Source organism: Aulostomus chinensis, chromosome 4 (assembly GCF_037954235.1).
Source record: "Aulostomus chinensis isolate RoL2024-O1b breed Wild chromosome 4, RoL_Achi_v1.0, whole genome shotgun sequence".
Taxonomy (NCBI): domain Eukaryota; kingdom Metazoa; phylum Chordata; class Actinopteri; order Syngnathiformes; family Aulostomidae; genus Aulostomus; species Aulostomus chinensis.
The window spans coordinates 10,806,870-10,830,074 of NC_141323.1; the positions used below are offsets into that span (position 1 = coordinate 10,806,870).

The following is a 23,205-nucleotide window of genomic DNA, read 5'->3' on the forward strand; positions in this document are numbered from 1 at the left end:
TATAATGTGTTTGAGCTAATTTAGCATGCGCAACAGTAAGTGATGCTACGCTAACATTAAGAAATTCCAACGTGATGTAACTTTGCAACAGGAGAGAGTTTGCATCTTTCACGTTTTCCTTTTTCATGTAACGCAACCTTTTACCTCAACTCTAAACTATTTCAGCATAACTTTTAACTTTGATGTCATTTTTAACTTAACTTTAAGGAAGTAGTCATTTTCACCCGAGCCACAATCACCTCCTAACCCAGAGTGTCTCATTCCTACACCCTACTAGACTTCAACCAGCGTTTAACGCTGACGCAGCTCTCGCGGACGACCCTGCTCTAAGAGAAAATATGCTCAAGGGCACCCGGTAAATTAAAAAGTGAGACCAAGCATCACCGTGGGACTTGGGAGTGAGAACACGTTCATTTGGATACTTTTGTATCACAGATTTGATTGATAGCAGTAATAACTCTGAGTTGGCCTTATTATTCAAACTATAATCTCTCATATTGAAAAGCCACTTTTCAGTTAAGAGTCAGTTGTGGTGGGGAAGTCAATTGCTAAAGAACAAAGACGGATCGAATAAAACCGTAACGCTATAATTCCTATGAGGACAGGATTTACTGCCGGGCTGTTCGAGTCATCGAAGTGTACCTAATAAATTGATCTGAAAATAACTTCAGATTCGTTTGAAAAGAAAACGAGACCTCCCAGCCACGCGCTGTCGGTGTGTTCATACAAGCAAATGTTAGCTTAGTAACAGTGATTTGAATTAGAACATACAGGCTTTATGACATCATCGTTCTCGCACATTTTCTGCAGCCTTCTCTACTGAAGTGCTGAATTCATCTAAATCAGTGGGATTACTTCTGCCTCAGAGAAAAGCACCCAACCTAAACACTCCAGCTGCTGCTTTCAGTTCCTCACACGTGGGACTTATTAGAGAAATCAGCTGCTGTCGTGTTCACACACTCTTCACAAGCTTGTCTTAAGCTAGCGGAGGAAACATTTCCAGGAATATTCCACTCTTCGCCTTCGGACTCCAGACAACCAACTCAGTCCTTGTCCCGGTCCAGCCTGGCAACCCAGCCACGCCTCAGCCTCGCTCCCCAGGTTTGACACCACCCTCTCTGGCTCCTCTCTCCAGGTATGAGTGCTCTGCAGTTGCAGAACCTGGCTACTTTAGCAGCGGCGGCGGCGGCGGCCCAAAACTCAGCCAGCCCCTCCACCGCAAATCCCCTGTCCTCCAACGCCGCCTCCCTGGGAGCATTGGCCAGCCCAGGTAATGCCGCAGCCATTCAGGTGTGGGGGTGGGGGTCCGACGCCGTGGGGTGGGGCAAAGCCTGCCTTCGCTCTTCTCCATCACAAGTGTTGTCGCCCATAATCCCGGCACATCACAACCACCGCCATCATCATCATCATCATCAGGTCATGAGTGTTGTCGACCTCCCTATGGTGTGTGTATCCACCGTCCTTACCGAGGAGCCATCCTGTTGTTGCTGCGCCGCCGTCCCGTCTCACCTCCTCACCATGTGGCCCATCAACCTCGCCACCATCCCGTGTTCCACGCACTGTATACGTGTGCGCGTGTGCATGTCCTGTACGTGTGTTTTGTGCTTTTATTTTGTAATTTGCGCTTCACTTCACCAGTTCCAGGGTAGGAACTTCAGGACCTTTGGTTGTTCCGGGGTGGACAGGTTTTGTTTGCACCTCTGCGTGTGTGTTGTGTGTGTTCATGGCTGGGATTTAGAAATGTCTGAACTGGGCTCAGGTTACACTCCCCTCTCTTCCTGCCCTTCCTCTCCTTGTGTTCCTCCTCATTGCCCTCGTCTTCTGCTGCTGCCCTCCTCTTGACAACTTCCCTGTTTCTGCTCCATCATCCTCTCCTTTCATGTCGGCTCGGCCTTGCTCCAGCAACCATGACTTCTGCTGTCTCTTCTGGAGCGCACACTCCCATCAGAGCATGAATATGAAAAGCTACACCCCACCTCCTCCTCCTCCTCTTCCTCCGTCCACAACATCATCTTCTTTCTTCACATTAACACTTGCGCCACTTCCATCTCACTTCCTGCTTCAGCTGGTTCGCACGAATGCCCGTCTCCCCCTTTCCTCAGGCTCTCCTTCCTCTCCTCCCTTTTATTCCAGACTCTCTCGCTCTTTTTTCTCTTTCTGACTCTTAATGTCAGCCCAACCTTGAAAGTACAAACTCTGGCTGAGCTACTCGGCAGCGCCACTCTTCTGCATGTGTCAGTGAAACTGCAAACATCACGCCAGTTTGATAAATATAGACGCTTTTGCATGGAGACAAGCCAGCGGTTTTTTTGTTTTGCACATGTGCCAACGTAACGCTCCCTTTATCGCACCATTTCTCAACATATTCAGCGGCAATCCTGCTTTGTTGGCATCGCTTTAATGAGGGTAATTTTCTTCTTCTTCTACTTCTTCTTTTTTGGGCTTCAAACAAAAAACAAAAACAGAGCAAAAGCTTTGTGCACCATATTTCCTACCATCTCACCACCACTGGCATAGCGGTCCATGAATGGCACACATTTCACATCAGCGTGTGCAGTTGTGTGTTGAGTTGTGTGTGTGTGTGTGTGTGTGTGTGTGTGTGTGTGTGTGTGTGTGTGTGTGTGTGTGTGTGTGCGTGTGGTTCAGTATCAGTGAGGACGACTGAAAACCCGATGTCATAATAAAGGTTGCTTGTAGTCTGGTTCTGGTTGTGCTCCTTCATGTCTGCCATGGTCGTGTTGGTTCTTGTGTTCTTAATTAGAGCCTGACTGATAAACGGGTGCGGCCGACCCTATCAGCTGATATCGGTCTGTCCTTATCAGCATTTATCGTGTCTCTGTTTTTCTTTGCGGAACATAATCCAGATTATCATGCTTGCAGTTCATGTAGTCTTGGTTATGATGCCCACAGTTGGCAAACTCTGGTCATCAGGATATGTGAAGTGACGTCACTGCTCGGTGAACGCGTGATCAAGTTTACAGCTGTACTGTGAATCCTCCAGCAGAAATGATGTCGTTTTGTAGGCTAATCCAGAAGTTAGCATCACCACGAGTTCCCCCGACTGAAAACCAACTGGATTTACTCACTCCTTTCATTCAGGGAGATAATCTCCACGAATGTACACCACTTTTGTGATCTCAAGAAATCCAGAGGCCCGAGGTGAGGCCTGAATGTGTAGCAGTGGTGTGATAGTTCATTATTGGAGCTGCTACGCTGCTAACACTTGTCTATTTCTGCACAGCTGGCCCTTTTGGTTTCTTCCTTTTTTTCTTCTTCTTGTCCCAAGACAACGTGGTACTTGAGGCTCTCATGACAGGATCTGCCCAGGTGTAACCCACTCCGCCAGTATGAGGCGCCACTGAAGACCCCCGGTGTCTTGCAGGTGTAAAAAGCAAACGTTACTGTGAACCAACAACGGGCACACGAACTCAACGCCACCACAAGTAGCTTAGCTTTTGCTTAGTCCTGTTTAGCCACTTGCTAGCAAACACCGTTTTCAAGCTATAGGTGATGTATTCATCCATATAGACATGTCTTTGTCACAAATGTTTTATCACTGCTTTTGACAGAATCATTGCAAAAAGAAAACAAATTTCAGCGGAGATATTTGGGTCTTCGTCTTCCCCATTTCGGCCTCAGGAATCCTGTATCGGTCAGGCTCTATTTTTCTGCCATCATAGCATCAGCTAGACTGCAGATATTCTCCGGTCTTCATGTGAATCTTTTAAATTCTCCACTCTTGAGAAACATGGCTTCCATCATGTGTTGTTGTTTTTTTGTGTTTTATATATATATATATATATATATATGTGTGTGTGTGTGTGTGTGTGTGTGTGTGTGTGTGGTGTCAAGGTTCGGCAGCTTGTCAGATTAATTAAAAGTGCTCCTTAGAACATTTTTCTGCGCTGTCGTTTCATTAAATCCTCGGAGAAACAAAATGGTGCAGATGCATAAAAGACGCCATGGAGAAAATGTGTTGCTCCCTCATCACGTTTCCCTTGAACCTTTTGTCGGGGAATGTGCCCCTAGTTGTCTCCGCTCACTCCACTTAAACGATGAATATATTAAGAGGTGATTTCTCCATCTGGCCTCCCAGCATTCATCTTCGGCAGCCACTCAAAGAGCTTAAACTTCCACTGGATGTACGCTGCCCTCTTTCTATAAATCTCTCCAACAAAGCTGATGAGGCTCCATCAAGGCTATGCAGTTGGTTATTAGGATAATAGAAAATGAATGCGTTTATTCTGCATCTGGATGTGTAATAAAAGAGGCAGTCATCCCGATCACCTCGATCCGGCTCCAGTCAGTTCCATGTGTCTCATTTACATTTATCCTGCTGCTGCTGTGGCGTTTCCTAATGACGTTAAAGTGCACATATGGTCACCTCTAACTTCGCCTGCTACTTTTTCCTTTAATAAGATTCCAGATTTTTTTTTTTTTTTTTTGTATTCCAGTCTGTTTCAGATTGGATGAAGTCGGAGAAGTGCTGAAAACATTTATTTCAGGTGAAATGGGCGTGGCCTATATTGATTAATTTATCTTCATCCAGATTCTTTTTTTTTTTATTCACCTTCACTGTAAAGAAAAAAAAAATGTCCTGCAAAATCTATTTGTCTTTGTTCCAGCCAGTAAATCTCCATTACATTTATTATAAGACACAAATCCTTAAAAAGTAAGACTGATCTTATTTTTTTTCTTTGTATTCAGAGATGTGTTTTGCATTCAGCAGAGAGAAGCAGTCTTTCTAGGAATGCTTTAGATGTTGGAACAGGTTGAAATTGTAAGATCAATCTGTACTCAACAGTTTTTGATATGACAAGAAGAAGAAGTGGGGCTGCACAGAGAAAACACATTTTAATTGGGATTACTTTGATTAATATTCAGATATTCTAGAGAGGATCTGTGTGTAGGCAGGACATCTCTGATACATTTAAGTGAAAGTAGAATTTTGACACAATTAGACTTTGATGAATATTGAACCTTCCTGCAACTTGACCATTAACAATAACAAGAAAACCTTCATCTTTGCACTTGTGAAGGTACTTGCATAACACTTCTGCCTCTTTGTCTCCTCCTCACCTCCTCATCCTGCTCTCCTCTTCCTCTCCTCCCTTCCTTCCACCTCTTCCTCCCCCTCTCTCTCCAGCAGCGGGCACAACAGCCAGCTCCAACGCCGGTGCCATGAACTCTCTGACCTCTCTGGGCACCTTGCAGGGCCTGGCAGGTGCGACAGTGGGCCTGAACAACATTAATGCACTAGCAGGTAGCGTCAACAGTGAGTATTCACCCTGCCATCAGCATCGCCACCTTCACCCTCACTCATGCTCCCCACACCGTAGCTATGACGACACAGAGAGACCAGCACCTGGCAGTCATGAGGGCTGGATGGATGCGGGCTTTTGAACACTGCTGCTCATCGTACATCATAGCCATCGATGTTTTCGGCCTAAATCCAATGTGCCGCTTTAATCCTGAAACCCAAGTGTTTCTATTGAATGTTAAAGAAAAGGTAAGTCCGTCAAAAACCCAATAATCTGTCCAACTCTGATGCCAAACGCTGCACTCATAGATGTTTCAATCTGGTGAAGCTTGACCGTCTGTTTGGAAATTAAAGTCGGTTTTAGGTCGATCCCAGTTGGCCTGTGGTGTTTCCACACATGGACGTTTCGTTGAATGTAGGCTTTGATCTCAGGTGACCAAACGTCAGTGTTAAAGAACAACTCGTGACAATTTAACGCAGAATTGTGACCAAAGTAAAGGCGTCATTTTGCTTCTGGTCGTGTTTTGGCATCAAATTGGTGCCAGCTGGGCAAAGCTCCCTTTATTCCAGACATTTACGTTTGACGAGTTAAATCACTAAAGAGAAAAAGAAAGCAGAAAGATGTTTGTTTCTCGTCTGATTGTTCACCAAATCCAAACTTCGACGGTCCTGTCGTCTCTCTGTGTCTCACTTGACAATGAATTGTCCTGACTCACTCTCTCTCTCTATGCCGTCCACTCATCTGGGCCTGGATTTATTCATCCATTCATTCCTCCATCTCACCATCTGCTTCCTGGTTGTGTCCTGGGTGGTGCTTGCTGTGCGAGCGCTGGCGTGCCATCCTGGCAGAGCCGGCGTGCTGCTGTCAGGCTACGCGACTGTCTCTTTGTCTCTGTGGGACCTTGTTGTTGTTGTTGTGATTGTCTCTTGTTTTCTTTGTAGTGTGTTCTGTCGAGTCTTCAGTCTAAAACATGACTAACACGCCTCATACATGAATGGCAGAATAGGTCCCCGAACCATATTCACCAGAAGAGTGTTTACTGGTCAGATACTGGTGCTGATCCGGGCCGGCTGGGTTTCGCCCCAGAATGTTTCTCGCGGTGAACTCAGTGTTGAGTTGGCACTTTCTCTCTGGACACTGCGATATTTGGATTCAACGGCCAATACTGGACATTGCAGGACGATGCACCAACGAGCTGAGGAGGACAGAAAAACACAGACAAAACTTTTGACTCATCAAACAAAAATACAGAACCAGGACTCAGTATTGCGTTAGCTGGAAAGCTACGTAGCATCTCTAAATACTTACAAAGTTATCAAAGAAGAATCATTCAGATCAATTGACTGCATGTTAGTATCTGCATTGTTATATCCCTGTTGACCACGGGCACGTTAGAAAATATATTTGACCAAAATATTGAGGATTTGGCTTTTTTTCTTGCCATTCAATGCTAAATTTGACCTAAGAAGAAGGTTCTGCACGTGAGATCCGTGCGAGCGGCCCACTTTGATATCGTCTATGAAAGAAACCCGCACGAGAAGTCTACTGTTTTCGGTCCTCCAGCACCGTAGCCTGGTCGCCAGTGTGCTGATTTGGCCGATCCCGTCTGACAGTTTTCCTGACGTGAGGACATGCAAATCAAACCCACGTTTCTAATAAAACACATTACGGTGGCAGCTGGTTTAGTTTATTTGCCAGTACAGTCCAATCAGAATCGAATACACATGTTCCTATCTGTGAGAACTGTATCGAGTCCTCGGCGTGTGTGAGGTCTTCCAGCGAGCGGCGAGCCGTGCCGTGTGTGTCCTGCCTTTGACCTCTGGGAGACAGGGCTGGGATCTTAATCAGCGCTGTTATGACAGCAGAGATCCTGTACTACCGGCCTCTTCCACCACATTATTCTCCTCTGACCTTTACCGCCTCTCGGCTGGAGAAGCTGTATCCGCTGTGTAAATCATATATGCGTCTGCTGGAGCGCGCGCGCACACACACGCGCGGGCGCACACACACACACACAGGATTGGCACGCATCCTTTCAAACGGGGTTGCCTGGTTTTGCATCCCATTTTGTCCAGACTCACCCGTCTCCTCCTCTCCTGCCCCAGCCTCATCCCTTCAGCCCCCACCAGCAGTCCTCATTTAAACGCATCTAAGCCTTAATTGAATTGCAAAGGTCACCGGTGCAATTATTCCTGAATAAATGAGTGACCTATAATCCGGAGCTCTGCGGTGATAATTTATTTCACTGTGTCTGACGGTGAGGCGACAGGACGCCCAGCCAATGTCAGACCCCCTCAGACAAGTTGCCCTCCGCCGTGATATTAAGCCGTTACAAGCAGCTAATGAGTGTTGCTGCTGCTGCGTTCCCTCACTTTTTAAACCCAGCCACCCCCCCACCGCCCATGTGCCTGCCTGCACCCCGAACAGAGACGTCACGAGCTGGAAAAGCACAGTGGCTTTAGTTTCTCTAAGTCCTTGAAGAAGCACCGAGGTACCGAGGAGGAAGCATGAATTTATCACCACTGAAACACGTTTCGTTGAACATTCATCGTTTGTCACTTTGTCAGGATGAAATGGAGAATCTGTTGTGTTCATATTTGGGCTCATTTGTCTCCAAATGTCTGTGAATTTGACTTTAAAGCACTCAAATGACAAGCAAAAGTCTTTGTTGTCATGGTTTTATCAAGAATAAAGCATAATTAATTACCTTGAGTGGCGAAACATTCTCATTCCCTGTTAATCAAATGTGGACGATTGGTCCTCTGGTGTCCATCGTGGACACACAAGACGCTCCCGTCAATGTCTGCTTCTGTTCTGGTGGTCTGTCTTCGTAAATGATTGTGTTTTATGATGTGTGAGCACTACGGTGAGGTCTGGCTGAGGTTAGGGTCAGGATAACACCCCCGGCTTGGTCGTGGCTTTAATTGTCATGGCGACAGTGAGAGGAAAGGAACCGGCGGTCTCCTGTTGAAACGTCTAGTGCACCAAACGTTTCCTCGCCTGCTGTACAGACGTCACTGGAGAGCTCCGGCAAACGGACGCAGCCTGAAGAGCCACTGACCACGTCAGTGACCAGTGACTCCAGGTTTGTATTTGAAACGCAGGGAACAGCGGTCTCATGTTGGGTCTGACCTCAGAAAAAGCTGACTAAATGCTGGTTACTACATTTCCCACAATGCAAATGCCCAGCAGACTCTCCCAGTGAACCATTTTAAATACCAAACCAGGGGGATGTGCTCCAGTATGTGGCCCAGACCTCAAGTCCCGACCCTCCATCATCCTGTTTCTCCTTGTCCTGATGTTTTGTAGACAGTGTTGTCCTCCTGTGCGCGCGTGTGTGTGTGCGTGCGTGTGTGTGTGCGCGCATGCGTGCGTAGCTGCGTGCTTTAGTTCTTGTACACCCGAGTGCAGCTCTGGCTGTCATCAGCTATGCTCATACTGTACTTTCATGTGTGTGTACTAATACTCTGTGAGTCTCTGCTGTCGTGTGTGTTGTGTGACTCAGTATTGATGTGTGTGACAAAGTCTGTCAGTGTGAATGTGTGTGTGTGTGTGTGTGTGTGTGTGTGTGTGTGTGTGTGTGTGTGTGTGTGTGTGTGTGTGGTTTAAACACAACCTTCAGTGGGAGCGCTAATGAGTAAGTGTACTCTTCTTTCTTTATTGTTGGGTTTTATGTAAAGTTGCTCAAATGCTCTCAGGTATGGCGGCTCTAAACGGAGGCCTGGGTGGCGCTGGGCTCACCAACGGGACAGCAGGCACCATGGACGCGCTGACGCAGGCTTACTCAGGGATCCAGCAGTACGCCGCCGCAGCGCTGCCCACCCTCTACAGCCAGTCCCTGCTGCAGCAGCAAGGAGCGGCCGGCAGCCAGAAAGAGGGTCAGTAGCCTCGGGCGGTGACATCACAGCGGAGGATAAAACTCTCCTGTGAAACCGAGAAAGACTGTGGGTGTTTCTCAGTGTCAAGGATCCTTCAAAGCCGCCTTCTTAGATTTCGGAGAACAAAGTCTGTCCCGATGTGCGTCACTGAAAAGGTCACGCCTTCAATTACAGGCTACGAGTAGAAAAGAATGGGAAATAGTCAGTGATTGAGTAGAAATACCTCTGTTTCTGAGTGTGATTACTTCATCGTGGGTTCACGTTTACTTTAACTCATTACATTTAAGATGGAGGAACGAAATTCTCTTCATGAAGTCCTTAAATTTAATCTCACCTCAAAAGTGAACGTGATCCACGACGTTTGCTGCTTGCAGACTGACAACCACCTCCAGTGTACGGTGATGTCATAGTTCAAGTACCAAAACACTGCAAAATAGTATTTTATACTGCAAGGTAGACCATGTGCAACTGTATGTTATGAGTAACTTGCATCTTTAATCGTACTCAGACAAGAAATTTGTACTTTGTCCGAGGTACTGAACTTCAGCCAACTCTGCTCACATATCGAGAATGAGTTTTCATTTTTGCAAATTTATAGAGTCAACAAATATCCAACCAACACTACGCAAAAGACAGATTTGAAGCCCTCAGCATCAACAGAAACCGCCGGCGGTGCTGCGGGGTCGCGTGACTCTGGTGTCCAGCACAACCTCAGTGGTGGACGTCAGCTCTGAGAACGTTGGCCTGCCCTGCTCCTACTCTGAGACCGGGACCCTGGTCTAGATTTTGAAATATTCTGGATGTCGGACATCCTCAAAATGGAGGATCCTTCTCTGACGTTTAGAAACACCTACCAGTAGTACTGCAGTAACTGTGAAGCTCCTCATTCAGCAATACAGCTTGTAGTACAGGGACAAAGCGTGTGTACCTGAGGAGGAGACAATTATACGGATGTGGAATCAACAGCTATCATTTACTGAAGAACGTCTTCTTCCCAATTACTGTCGGTCTTATTTCAGTAGTTATGCTGCTTTATTTGCGTGAGACGTGTACATTTCTCACAAGACTGCGTCCTGATTATTATATACAGTAAAAATCAGACAGAGAATTTATGTCCCACCATCGCTGAAAAGCTGTGAAGGCGATCACGTCTGCCTGCTGGTGCTGTCTGCAAGGTGCCACCTGCATGCAGAAACTAGTAATGGAAATAAATTTCCCCAAAAGCTTTAGATGTCGGCGCGGAATGCAAACCAGATGATGAAACGTCTCGTAAAACAAATTGAGCCACGTTGTGTTTGTTTCTGCACTTCTCATCTCCAGCAAAGATCCATTTGTAAGGACGCTTTCTTCCCGTGACAGCCCGTCCTGTAGTTCAGAACCCTCCAGGGACACAGAGATGGGACAATTATTCAGCTCTCTCCCAGCTTCATTTAGCAGCGGAGAGTGTTTTGTGTGATGGAAGGAGAGGGAAGGCGACCTTTGACCCCTCTCTGGGGAGACAATACACCGCTGAAAGGATGAATGAATCAAAAGAACAAGGAACTACTTTTGTTAGCAGGGAGCCAAATTTCATTATTCAATAAAAGCAAAAGCTTTCATCTTTGTTTATTGCTCAATATAATTGTAGAATATTGTTTAAAAGCATTGACGAACTCAAGATCATGGAATATCGTGCTACGCGGTGTGCTAAAGCTCCGTTCCTATGACGACAGCCACAGCTCCACCCCCTCTGACCACACTTCGTCTCGCCCCGCCAGGTCCCGAAGGTGCCAACCTGTTCATCTACCACCTGCCCCAGGAGTTCGGAGACCAGGACATACTGCAGATGTTCATGCCTTTCGGAAACGTGGTCTCTGCCAAAGTCTTCATCGACAAACAAACGAACCTTAGCAAGTGCTTTGGTACGGCAGCTGCAGACGTGGAACACGGACATGTCATTGTACTCACCAGTAGCGTTGCCCCAGTTCAGACTGGGATTATTTCACTCATAATCCAGGTAGTGGAAGATGAGGAGGGCTTCCTCAAGGTAAAACAAAATACCCATCACGCAATTAGCAGTGTGTGCTAAATGTAGGGAAAATTACAGAGCGATCCTGATGAGCTCCTCGTTTGAGCCTCGTTTCAAACAGCAACTGTTTGTTAATCAGACTCTGATGTGACAGTTTAACGAGTCTTCAGCGGATCCTGATTGATGACGGATAAATCAATGCATTCCTGCTTTTCACTGGGCATTTCCTTCGCTGGTACCAAATTCCAGAGTTCTGTTTTTATGCGAAAGAGCAGGAAGTAATAAAGATGTACACACATTGAATGACTTCTGAGCGCCAGCGGGTCGCTCCCAGACCTAACGAGTTGATGAGGATGACCCGAATCCTCCGAACTGACTGGAAAGGACACACTGATTGTGCCGTGTCCTCCAAGTGTTCTGCCGCATTTAGGAGCCATCGAAATGGGACGTTGATGGTCTGTAATTACATGAGAGTTCTAAAAATGTGGACGTTCCATCCTGAACTGGGACAGCGTGTCTTTCTTTCCACTTCGCAGTTTAGCAACAAGTTCTTGATTGGCCTGTTCTAAAAGGACGAGAACTCTTTTTACTGCCTCTATTTTGCAGACTTCACGTTGGGAGTGTCACTTTTAATGCCCCTCATTTGTTTCACTGTTATACGTTCCATTTTACTACTTTACTTTTTCATTATTTTGTTGCTGCAACAGCCTCGTTTCCCAGTGGGAGTCGTTTGAGATTAATATCATCTTGATGTGTGTCAGGGGCATATTTGAACGTCGTCGTGATAACTCAGAGGAACATGGTGAGGATGCCTTTTGGAGCGTCTCAAGATGAGCTCATTAATATTTGATTCTTTTCAGTGTAATTGCTGTAAATAGACAAGGCCCTCTTGTTGCCTCTGTCGGTTTTTCAAACTCTGAGTCGGATTGTGGGTCTGGTCCTGTCCCAGTTGCGGTTGCTGACAGACACCACGTTCTGCTGGCCGCTGAGGTTCCTGTCCTGGCTCTACATGAACCGATGCGAGCTGCAGCTAGCATCAGGGCGGTGAACTTGAGTCATTTTCTCACCAAAAAAATGTGCAAATCCAACATTCTGATGTGGGCCTGCGTGTGGCGATGGCGTCAATAATGGGTCATGTTATTGAACACCCCAAGCTAGGAGGCTAATCTCTACAATGTGGCACTAACAAGGTCCTGGGACAAACTGTGACTCTGAACGTTAGCTAGCTGCATTCGCTTCCTGTTTTTGTGTTGCTGTCTTTTTTTCCCAGGGGGTTTCAGAGCTTCACAATAAATTGGGAAACTGAATTTGTAGTGCTAGTGCTAGCAGCGTTAGCATCCTGTCATATGCGCTTCAGCGGGGGGGGGGGGGGGGTCCTTCAGAGCTCAGGCATGAATTGTGAGCCCTGATTTGAGTGTTGATGTGAATGTAATGGATTGTGTTGATTTGCATGTATCAAATCTGGGATTGTAAACCTGTGATTGACATCCCATCATAACAACATAGCTAGCAGATGTTGGCTCATCCAGTTCAAATATTTGTACTAATCAGGCCCTGCGTCTCTCCGTCCATCTCCTCCTCCTGCAGGCTTTGTCAGCTACGACAATCCAGTGTCGGCACAGGCAGCCATCCAGGCCATGAACGGCTTCCAGATCGGCATGAAGCGGTTGAAGGTGCAGCTGAAGCGCTCCAAGAACGACAGCAAACCGTACTGATCTTAGCACTAGGGTCTATCTGCTCCCCATGTTAGCACTGCTAGGGTAAGTCCCCCCACAAAAGAGTGAACATGACAACAAAACAGAAAAGAAAAAAAAACAGCAAACAGAGCCACGACCTCTCTACACAGGAGCTGGGGGGTGGGGGTGGGGGGTGGGGGGGTTGAAGGGAGGGATGTGGGAGGGAGGGGGAGACGACCTACAACCACCCTGAGGGAGACTCGCCTTCTTGTTTTTTTGTTTTTTGTTTTTTTTAGATTTTTATGTTAGCTAATTATTATTTATTATTTTTGACACACATGAACGCTTCCATTACCGCCATTACTTTGTGCAATTTTTTTTTCTTTTATTACAATGGAAGAAAGTTGCTATCTTTGGTAGCTTTTTTTTTTAACATCTTGTTTTAATTTTTTCTGAGTGATTATTTATACATTTTTAAGGACAGACAAACCGCGGTAAAGACAAAGGAGCCATGATGATTTTTTTCCTCTCTCTCTCTCTCGCTCTCTCTCTCTCGTGAACCTAAGGCCTGGCGAAGGGTTCCCTTTTTTTTTTTTTTTTTTTTTTTACTTTTCAATTTTTTTAATGCCGATATGCACATTTGACCTTTGACCTCCGCGGTGTTGGTTGCAGGCCGCCGCTGCTTCTCTGAAACCCCTCTATGCCTGCTGGCAACCCGGGAGCAAAGGCTGCGAAGTGGCCTCTACCGTTTAGTCAGTGGCGACGTCAGCCTGCCGTACAGTTACACTCCGAAAAACACAAAAACACAAAAAAAACAACACACACTCCAGCTACATTTTATTATTTACGACAACAACAACAAAAACAAAAAAAAACGACAGTCTTTTTTATTTCTCAGACGATAAAATTAGCGACTACTTTTCTGGGTCGGATCACGTTGGTCTTGATATCACAACACATTTTCAAGGTTACATCCAGAATTTGACGATGGCGACATGAACTACTACTAAAAAAAAAGAGTTTATGGGTGAAGGGGTGAACTGAAAATACTTGATGTTTGTTGAAAGATTTAAAATTCAAAGTACAGAAAGCCACAGGCCTGTAAATTTTATTTGTAAAAAAAGCAGTTCTATTTTTATACAACATTTTTACTGCCTCAGATGAAAAAATAAGGATTTTATTTATTGCCTATCGTTAAGTTATTGGACTCCTAGAAAGTACACAGCATCATGAAAGCAGACCCTCGAGGAATTGGGTTCTCCGGTGTTTTTCATGTTTTTTCAGCGCAGAAACCACAATCACACACTCCGCCGCCATACACACGCACGCACGCACGCACGCACGCACACCCCTTCCATTCATCCATTCATTCACACACTTACCTGTGCTGTTCATCCATTCATCTCTCTCTCTTTTTACGACTCTCTCCCTCTCTCCATCCGTAGTGGGACGACTATTTCACTTGGTTTTTTTTTTTTGGTTTTTTTTTTTCAATTATCTCCTTTTCTTGTTTTGAGTGTTTTTCGTTCGTTTGTTTGTCGCCCCCCCCTTTTAAGAGAAAAACAAAACAAAAACAACAACCTTCCAAAGATTTAAATCAGTAGAAAGAAGACCCCACCCCCTCGCAAAAATAGGACTATGTTTTTTCCCCCAAACGTCCATCTGGGACCTGATGGATGGCGTTCTGGGTGCTCTCTGTTGTTTGTGTGTGAATGAGTGTTGCTTGTTCGTAAAGACCTACATTAATATCATTTTATATTCTACAAAAAAGAGAAAACTGGAGCTAAACTCAGTGTACGGTGTTGTTGTTCTGCATTGTTGTTGTTGTTGTTGTTTGTTGTTGTTGTTGTTGTTTCTCCTGATTTTAAAGCAAAATGCTGTAGTGGTGTGGTGCTCTGGCTCTCTGTGTGTAACTCTCTCCTCTCCCGTTTTTTCTTTCCCCCTTTTAGAACAACCCATCTCCATGCCTGTTAGCTCATCGTTTGCCTAGCATGTCTCGGTGGCGCCCAAAAAAAAAAACCTTTATAAACAAACAAAAAAAATCCCCCCCCCCCCAAAAAATACACAAAAAAGTGTCATCGTCCCCCGTCATTGTTTTTCTGATGTCTTTTCCGAGCTCACCTGATCATAACCTGGTTCTCCTCCTCCGCCGCCGCCGCCTACTGACCTTTTGAACTTTTAGCTTTTTTGGACTTTTCTTTTTTTTTTATGATTTTTTTTTTTAAATGTTTTTTTGCATGTGACCTCATTTGGATCTGTTTTCCGGGAGGGTTTCAGGGAGGGAGGGGTAGACGATAAATGAATCAATGTGAAAAAGATATAAAGCTGCATTCATATGGAGAAAAAAAAAAAGACTGAGATTTTTATGGAAAAACAAATGTTTTTTTTTTTTAAGAGAAAAACAACAACCTGTGGCAAAGTGATTTCCATTCAGTGTTTCCTTGCTTTTTTTCCCCCTCCTTCTTCTTCTTCTTCTTCTTCTTCTTCTTTATGTCCGTTTCTTTTCTTCTTCATTTAAAGTAAACTTGAAAGTTCACAACAGGAATTGGCGCGTCGCTTCGCTTCTGGTTCCGATTCGACACAAAACCCGGCGGTCCAGAAGCGGTCCGCGCCAGTTTCTCTGAGAAATAAGACTACTTCCAAACAGTTTTGAATAAAAACTGTCTGATCAATATTAGACTCTCTCAGAGCTCTCTAATGGTTTTTACATTTTTCAGGCAGTGTAAAGTTTTTTGATAAGGCCATTTTAAGTGGCTCTGTTTCTCATTCAAAGTCTATATATAGAACCACTTTTTTCTAGAGTAGTTTAAAAGGTAAAAATAAAAAAAGACATTTGCCCTGTTTGGGGGGGAGAAATGCTACCTACTTGTGTCACCTTTTGCTGAACTGACTCACAGATAGACAATCCGTGGTTTAAATGCACATGATGATGAAATGACCTATATTTTCTACTGTTTAAATGTATAGAGGAAAAAAAAAAAACCCAGATACTAAGATACCTGTAACCTGCGTTAATGTCGGTGCTTCTCGTGAGTTTAGTTGTGGTTTCATCACAAGTCTAACGGTCTTAAATGTCTCATGTTTTTCAAGAGAAGACTAAAAAATCAGTTTACTTGAACAATAGACGAAGCCTTTCATATTCCTATAATTGCTTTGATTCTTTTGATTTTCCTTCTTTTTTTTAAGGAGTCCCTATTTGCTAAATTTCTTGTCGGTTAATTAGCTATATAAAATTCCTAAAAATATATATAAATATAAATATATATCTATATATATATATATATATAATGTCAGCTTGTGAAGCATCAATGTCATTATTTTATTTCTCTCGTGGGAAACAATATTTAGATGTGTTTTGTTGTTCAGCAAATGTCTTATAAAGAAAAAAAAGACAAGATCAGTGGAGTTTAGTGCCAAATTCTGAAGGTACTTCCTGCCTAGCGCGTCAGTGTACTTCTTGTGAAATTATTTGATAACATGGGTATTTTATTATAAGTGTTTTGTATGGATCCCTCATATTTAAAATATAGATTTAAAAAAGAGTTTGTTAACTTGCTATTCTGTGGTCTTGTTGCCTGAAAAATGTCATGTTTGCTTTTTTTCTTTGTAAAGATGTAAAAAAAAAAAAAGAAGAAAAAAAAGTGCCCATGTGTCATATATATATATATATCTATATATACACGCACACACGGACACACACACACACACGCGCGCACACACACACACACACACACTCTCGTGCAGACCTCACGGTTTACTTTGTTGTTGTGCATGAGAGCCCCTGAGTGTGAAATCCTCCGCAGCGACCACGACCACCCGCCGGCACCACACGTTTAAAGAAGCGCACACAAGAACCACGCACTGATCTTCTAGCCATTGTACAGCCGTTCGCCTCATCAAAGCCTTACCACGAATCTTTGCACTGCTGTCTATGAGTTTCTCGTGGCTTCTTTTTGGTTTGGTTGTTTTTTGTTTGTTTGGGGTTTTTTGTTTCCTCGCACGAAAATTGAGCCTTATTTCTAAAATCCTTTCTTTTTTTTTTCTTGTGTTCGGATTTGTAGCCGGCGCCGTTTGTCTCAGGATCATCACCTCAGACAAGCTTTCATGATGTAAGCACAGAGCAAGACGAGCTTTAGTCTTTAGAGGAAAAGCACAGTCAGGTCATCGGGAGACGGGACGGGACAGGACGGGACGGGACGGGACGGGACGGTCCGGTCCGGACGTCACCCACCCGGTTCTGTTCTAGACGCGCGACGGTGGTGCGAACGGGCCAGAATCCGTTTTTAGATGCCAAAGTGTGTTATTGACATTCTCATAGTCAAGCCGTTTACATGGCACGATGTTGTCAGTCTATTCAACTGCCCCGTTGCCCCTCCCTGAAAGCCTATTTTATGGTCTGCAAAAAAAAAAAAAAGTAAAAAAAATGAATAAATAAATAAAAAGGCAGCATTATTTTCTACAGAAGCTCACCAGTCGCCTTAACCAGGGAGCGTCGTATCAGTATTATCGGAGTAGAAGATGTTGTCAGTCACTGATGTGTGCCAAGTCACGTTTGTGTAACTCCACACTTTCTGTCAGATCGGTCGGAAAAAAGAGAAGCTGAAAATTGTCCTCAGCAGCGGAGAAGTGTTGTTGTCTCCCAGGCTAACCCGGGGTTATTAGAAACGGGGGGCCACGCCGAGAAACGTCTTATTGGAATAGCGGCAGGGGAAATAAAGAGCCGGCGTGGAGGAGAGGAAGGGTCACGTCGGCGGGTCCGCGCAGGCAAAAACAACAGGCCGAGATGAAGGCAATACAGCTTTCATTATCCTCTCTAAGACCAAATACCAAACTTTAAATGATCTCATGGAGGGAGGCGAGCAGACTAAATGCAGTACACTCACACACACACACACACACACACACACACACACACAAGCAGTGCCACAACAGCCATAACTACCTGTATGAGAGCTGGACAGGCAGAGTCCCACCAGTGTTCTGCTACGGAGTGAAAATAGACCCTCAAATGTGCAGCTGACTTTCTACACCCGATTTGTGCGAAGCTTTGCGAAGCCCCGATCCAAAGCTGCAAACACGCCCGCGAGGGAACATTCCGATTTTACGGACGCAGTCTGGTTTTCTTTCAGAAAGCTTCCTGCACCGCTGCCAAACAAGCCTTTTTTTTTAAATCGCAATTCATCTTTGAGGTTCAGTAGTTAATCGGGATTAATCTTTGAGGTTCAGTAGTTAATCGGGATTAATCTTTGAGGTTCAGTAGTTAATCGGGATTAATCTTTGAGGTTCAGTAGTTAATCGGGATTAATCTTTGAGGTTCAGTAGTTAATCGGGATTAATCTTTGAGGTTCAGTAGTTAATCGGGATTAATCTTTGAGGTTCAGTAGTTAATCGGGATTAATCTTTGAGGTTCAGTAGTTAATCGGGATTAATCTTTGAGGTTCAGTAGTTAATCGGGATTAATCTTTTTTTTTAATCGAACGTTTGAGAACCCATTATTTTGAATTTGACGACAGTTTTAAGTCAAAATTGTAAAGCATTTTTTGTCCGATTTTTGAATAATTTACAATTTTTTTAGACCCAATAAGCACATCCAGGTTTTCATCTCTCAGCGGCACCGTGAAAGTGAAACGAAAAGTTTGCCGCTTCGTAAATGACACAGAAAACCCGTCGCAGCTAAAATGCACAACTCGACTGACAGCCTCGTAAAGAAAACACTCGTTAGGAGTGTCAGCACAGGTCGCCTGACAGGTACAGATCAGGGCCGCATTGATGTGCGGTGTTTCTGCATGCTGAGTTCAAGTGCCGTTGGAAAACTGAGACATCTGTGAGATCTTACGTAATTTCAAGTTGGGAAATGATCTGTAAAGGTGACGGGAAATTACTCGGTGTAAAGATAAATGTTTGATCGACTCGCCTCCGGGTTCGGGATGCGGGACTGTTTGCCAGCTGACTTTCCTGAGACGCTCTCATGTCGGCGTACAAAAGTAGCGCCCAGAGACCTTCTCTTCATCTTGACAGACATGTCACCTCCAGATCCCTCCTTCAAAATAAAAGCAATGTTTTATTATTCTCACAGTTTTGTCAGAGCTGGCTGGGAGAGCTTTATTCTAGAAAAATTTGATGGGAATTTGAGTGATTCTGTTGCTAGCTTGTTAGCTTAGCTGCTAATAAGCTAGCAATCTCGTCTCAGTCCTCTGTGTTGTACTCACTCGCCCCTCCCCTATTTGGAGGAGGGTTACCCTCCTACCCACATTCATGTGGGTACTCTGGGGTCACTCCTTTGCTACTTCGACCCCCCAGCATGAGGGTTAGCATGCAGGGACCTCCACCACTGCTTTGTAAGTCCTTCCGCCATGTCGGCCTTCGTGGCTCAGTTGTCTTTGTGTCTCAGCATGAATTTAAACACGCAGTCGTAGGTTTGCTAAATTGCGCGCAAATGACACGCGTGTGAGGATGGTGTCTATTTTCCCTCCGAGCAGGTGAAGCGTGCAGGTTTTACATCGTTAAACCGCTGCGGCGTTAACAGAAGATCGCACATTTCATACGTTCACCTCACCTCAACTTGGCGGCTACAGAGTCGGCGACTCGCTACGTCACATGGCGTCTCCGCGTCACCGAAGACGTTCACTGTCCAAAAAGAAACAAAAACAACAACAACAACCCACAAACGATGTTGTGAATTGCCAAATCTCACCGAGTGGCAACCTGACGTTGCAGCAATCCAGTGTGAAGCATCTGTCGTTCGTTTCAATGTCGAAGCACAACAGGGTCGTAGAAACGGCGTTTCTGTCGAGCGGCTCACCTCAGGGGCTGTCATCGCCGATGCTCGTTGTAATCTTTCTATCTTGTCACTGTTCACTTCTCTGTTCTCCTTTCTTAATTAAGTGCTATTTATCAAACAATGAAATCTGAAAGGAAAAAAAAGAACTTGTCGTTTCTTTGCATTATGGCTTATGTCAAGTTTTTTGAGGAAAAATGTTTTGTGTGTTCTCTCTTTTTCGTGCCGTAAGAAAAAAAAGAGCTTGTTGTCTGTAGAGATTATCTGATTTTCTTTCTTCTGTTGTGTTTTTTTTTTCTTTTATTGATTCTCCAAAAAAAAAAAACAACAACAACAACAAGGTTTTCAGTAGAATTATTGTCTTGAGAGAAGCCAAAGTCAATGCATTTCAGTGGATCCTGTAAGCGTGATGTATGTTTGTTTGACGACACTTGGAAATCTGTCACTGGATGGGATTTAAAAAGTACAAAAAATGCAGGCTTTCCTATTTCTACAACTGATTGTACTTATGCATTTTGTACCAGTGGAATTTTTTATACTGGAGATTAAAGGATACAACAAAAAAAAAACCTTAGAAAAAAAGCTGTCTGGCCTGGTGGTGTGGCCCGACCCTGACTGGTCCCCGAGTTTGATTTCTAGCTGGCATCAAGAAAGTTGGCTTTTGATATTAGATTTTCTAGATGATCTTGATTTCTTTCACTTCTTTTCGTTTTCCTCACTTGAGTGTTCTTTCTTTCGGCCTTTTTCTTCGTTTCCTGAAAACAGAGGCGAGGTGAGCGTTTGTTTCTTTTTCTTTTCTCTCTCTCTTTTTTTTTTTTTTTTTTTTTTGCTTTATAAATACTTCTAGCCAGTTTGTCTATACAACAGCGGTAAGTTTCATTTGACTTCTTCTGTATTGTGCCGTCTACACAATAAGACAATTATAGAAAAAGAAGGAATAGAAATATTTAGTCACCTTCAGTGGATTAATGTATTAGTTTAATAAAGAGATCAACTAATTAGACTTTAATTTCCTTTCTTTTCATTATGATTTTGGTTGCTTTTAGCTGTTTAGATTTTCCGGTTTCTCTGTCCTTCTGTGTGAACTAACTGTGTAGCTGAAGCAGTCAGAATTATTTTTGTAAACGTATGTTCTTGTGTGATGCAGTTTTTTGCTTCTGTCTCCTATATTAAACCATTTTTCCTAATACTCGTCTCTCTCTGTGTGTTGTTATGTTCCAGTCCGATGTCGTACTGTTTCACGACCTCCCGCCCCTCATCCTGGCTCCTTTCCTCTCCTCTTTCATCCTCTCGCTCTCTCTCGCTCGCTCTCTCTCTCTCTCTCGCTCTCTCTTTTTCTGTCGTTCCTCCTGGTGTTCCTTGTTTTTGTCACATAGTAAAGTTGACTCCATCACTCGTGGCAACTCACTATGCTGTTCTCACTAAACATAGTAAATATACATCCAGGTGTTTGCATGTATATTACTGTGGAGCCCAAGTCGCCACGGGACAGAAGTCAAAGACCACACACACACACACACACACACACACACACACACACACACACACACCCAGGATTGTGTGAGTAAAGCGTCAAGAGCACATTTGCTGGTTTAGAGGAGTTTGTTTCTCTGAGTATGAAGGAAGCGTTGCACATTTTGGGAAACACTTTGTCTTCACAAGTGTGTCCGACTCCTTCTGTTCTGATCTCAGGATTGTGGGTCCAGCCAGGTCACTCGGTAACCCAGGACGCGTTCACGCGGCAGGTCTTGGCCTCATCAGCAGTCGTGACAGTTCAGGTTGTTGAAAATCAAGCTTGCTGTCAGAAACTAAGGTTTTAAGATTTTTCATTGCAACGGTGGTGTCCTGTTGAGATGAAACAGGAACCTGAGGGGTCTGGAACAGCGGTCTGGTCTTTGTTTAAAGGGGAACTCAATGGGCTCAAAGAACAGACTGGAGTCCATAACGAGGACCAGACAAGCCTCGTCTGGTGGTTGTGGTCACAGATTCTGGGGGGTTTGTAGAATGAAGACAACACTTTTGAACAGGCTTTGCTCCGATCGCTTCTAGGAAAGTTTCCACGCTGACCAGTGAGAAGGGAGGTCGCTCCAGCTGTTTCCTACAGGGGGCGGTCCGATGCTAAGCTAAGCTAATCCACGTGTGGCCGCAGCTCTGATGGCATCATCACTTGACCTGATCAGCTGATGTCACAGATCCGTGTCGCTGCAGACGTTGTCTGAGACTAAATAGGGTTCATTCGTACGATGGCAAATATCCTTGGTTCGATGCGCGTTGCTTCCTGAAGCGTTGGAGCGACTCAGCGCTCGGCCATCAGCTGACAACCAAACTGGCTGAGATGCAGACGTTTCCCAAGATGTCAAACTTCCTCAAACTAAAAGAGACACGTTCCCATTTTCCAGCTCCTGAACTCGCTTTTCTCAAAGCGTTTCCTGCTGGAACCGAATTGGCTTTTTAAGAGGCGAGGGACTCTGGTGAGGGAAGGACTCGCCGTCCCTCGTCAGGGTTCGGTCCACGCCCACACACACACACACGTACTGTCCCAGTCCTGGGCGAGACACCTGTCCACTGTGTGTCCTCTCTGTGTCTGATCCACTCCAGTTCTGTCTCACCGTCACAACTGCATCCCCAGTAGAGAAGAGAGAGCAAAGAGAAGTCCCAGGGTTCCCAGATAAACCGCGTTTGTGAGCAAATCCGGGGACATTGGTTCTGTTCCTGGGTTTGTGTTTTAGTTTAAAAAAAAAAGAAAGAAAGAAAGAATCTCAAAAGCAGACAGAAATTTGCTGGAATGTATGAGAAAGTCTGTGTGTTTCATAAGCTGACAGTGCAAACATCCACACGGTTGTACTCTATGTACCCTTGGACGTTTCCACGGCTGCAGCGGCTCGTCAGGCCTCTTATTAAGTATCGATTCAGAGGTTTGTGGATCTTTGCTGCTGGATCGGAGCTCTCACGCCTGCTGCCTGCACGCGGCCTGCGGCTCTACGCAGATGTCCAGTTCTTCTTTCATTTCTCTCGCTGTTTCTGGCCTCCCGGTTGGAAGCTTCAGAGGAGGTGAGTGTGTGACGGCGATGCCGCCAGACTCAAGGTGAGGTCTGAACGCTCGGACCAAACGGACTGAATCAAGCGGGATGGGAAGCGTTTGAAGGCTGCGCCCCTGCAGCACTTTCCTCTGTTCAGGCCGAGGCGATCTCAAGGACTCCAGCCGACACCAGAGGGTCTTTGGAACAGGAGGCCATGCAAGAAGAACTGCAAAGAATCTGACGCCTGACAGAAAGAAAGGAATACTTGAATCAAATCGTAACAAATCCTTTCGTCCCGATGGCGGGCGTTTTTAAATGACCATTTGAATTGAACGTGTCCAGGTAACCTTGGCGTAGAAACGTACTCTACTTTTCTTTCTTTTGTTGAAAGTCTTAAAAATCCAGCGGTAACAGAATAAATAAGGCATGAATAAATGCCAGGATCGATACCAGACAGCCCGATCAATAGGCCCAACACAAAGACGCTGGTTGCTGATGAAGATGGAGGCGCGGCGCTCGATGAGGTATCAGGGCGCTGCTTTATTTAAGAGTGTGTACTGTAAGTAATGCGGGTGCTATTTTGG

The 23,205-nt window shown here is 44.9% G+C and overlaps 1 protein-coding gene across 18 annotated transcripts in view; it reads left to right on the forward strand.

Moving 5' to 3' along the window:
- Positions 1-17,288, forward strand: part of celf2 (cugbp, Elav-like family member 2) — a 202,007-nt gene extending 184,719 nt beyond the window's left edge. For 4 of the 18 annotated variants that reach the window (XM_086201713.1, XM_086201719.1, XM_086201716.1 and 1 more), the window contains 4 exons: positions 5,150-5,275; positions 8,960-9,139; positions 10,897-11,040; positions 12,735-12,991. In XM_086201713.1, the coding sequence (XP_086057839.1) occupies positions 5,150-5,275; positions 8,960-9,139; positions 10,897-11,040; positions 12,735-12,862 (578 nt within the window). In that variant the 3' untranslated portion in view covers positions 12,863-12,991. Of the gene's footprint in view, positions 1-1,135; positions 1,271-5,146; positions 5,276-8,959; positions 9,140-10,896; positions 11,041-12,734; positions 12,992-14,772 lie in introns of those variants that run through there. The other 14 variants (XM_086201705.1, XM_086201711.1, XM_086201704.1 and 11 more) reach the window with 8 other exon arrangements.
- The last annotated feature ends 5,917 nt before the right edge of the window (positions 17,289-23,205 follow it).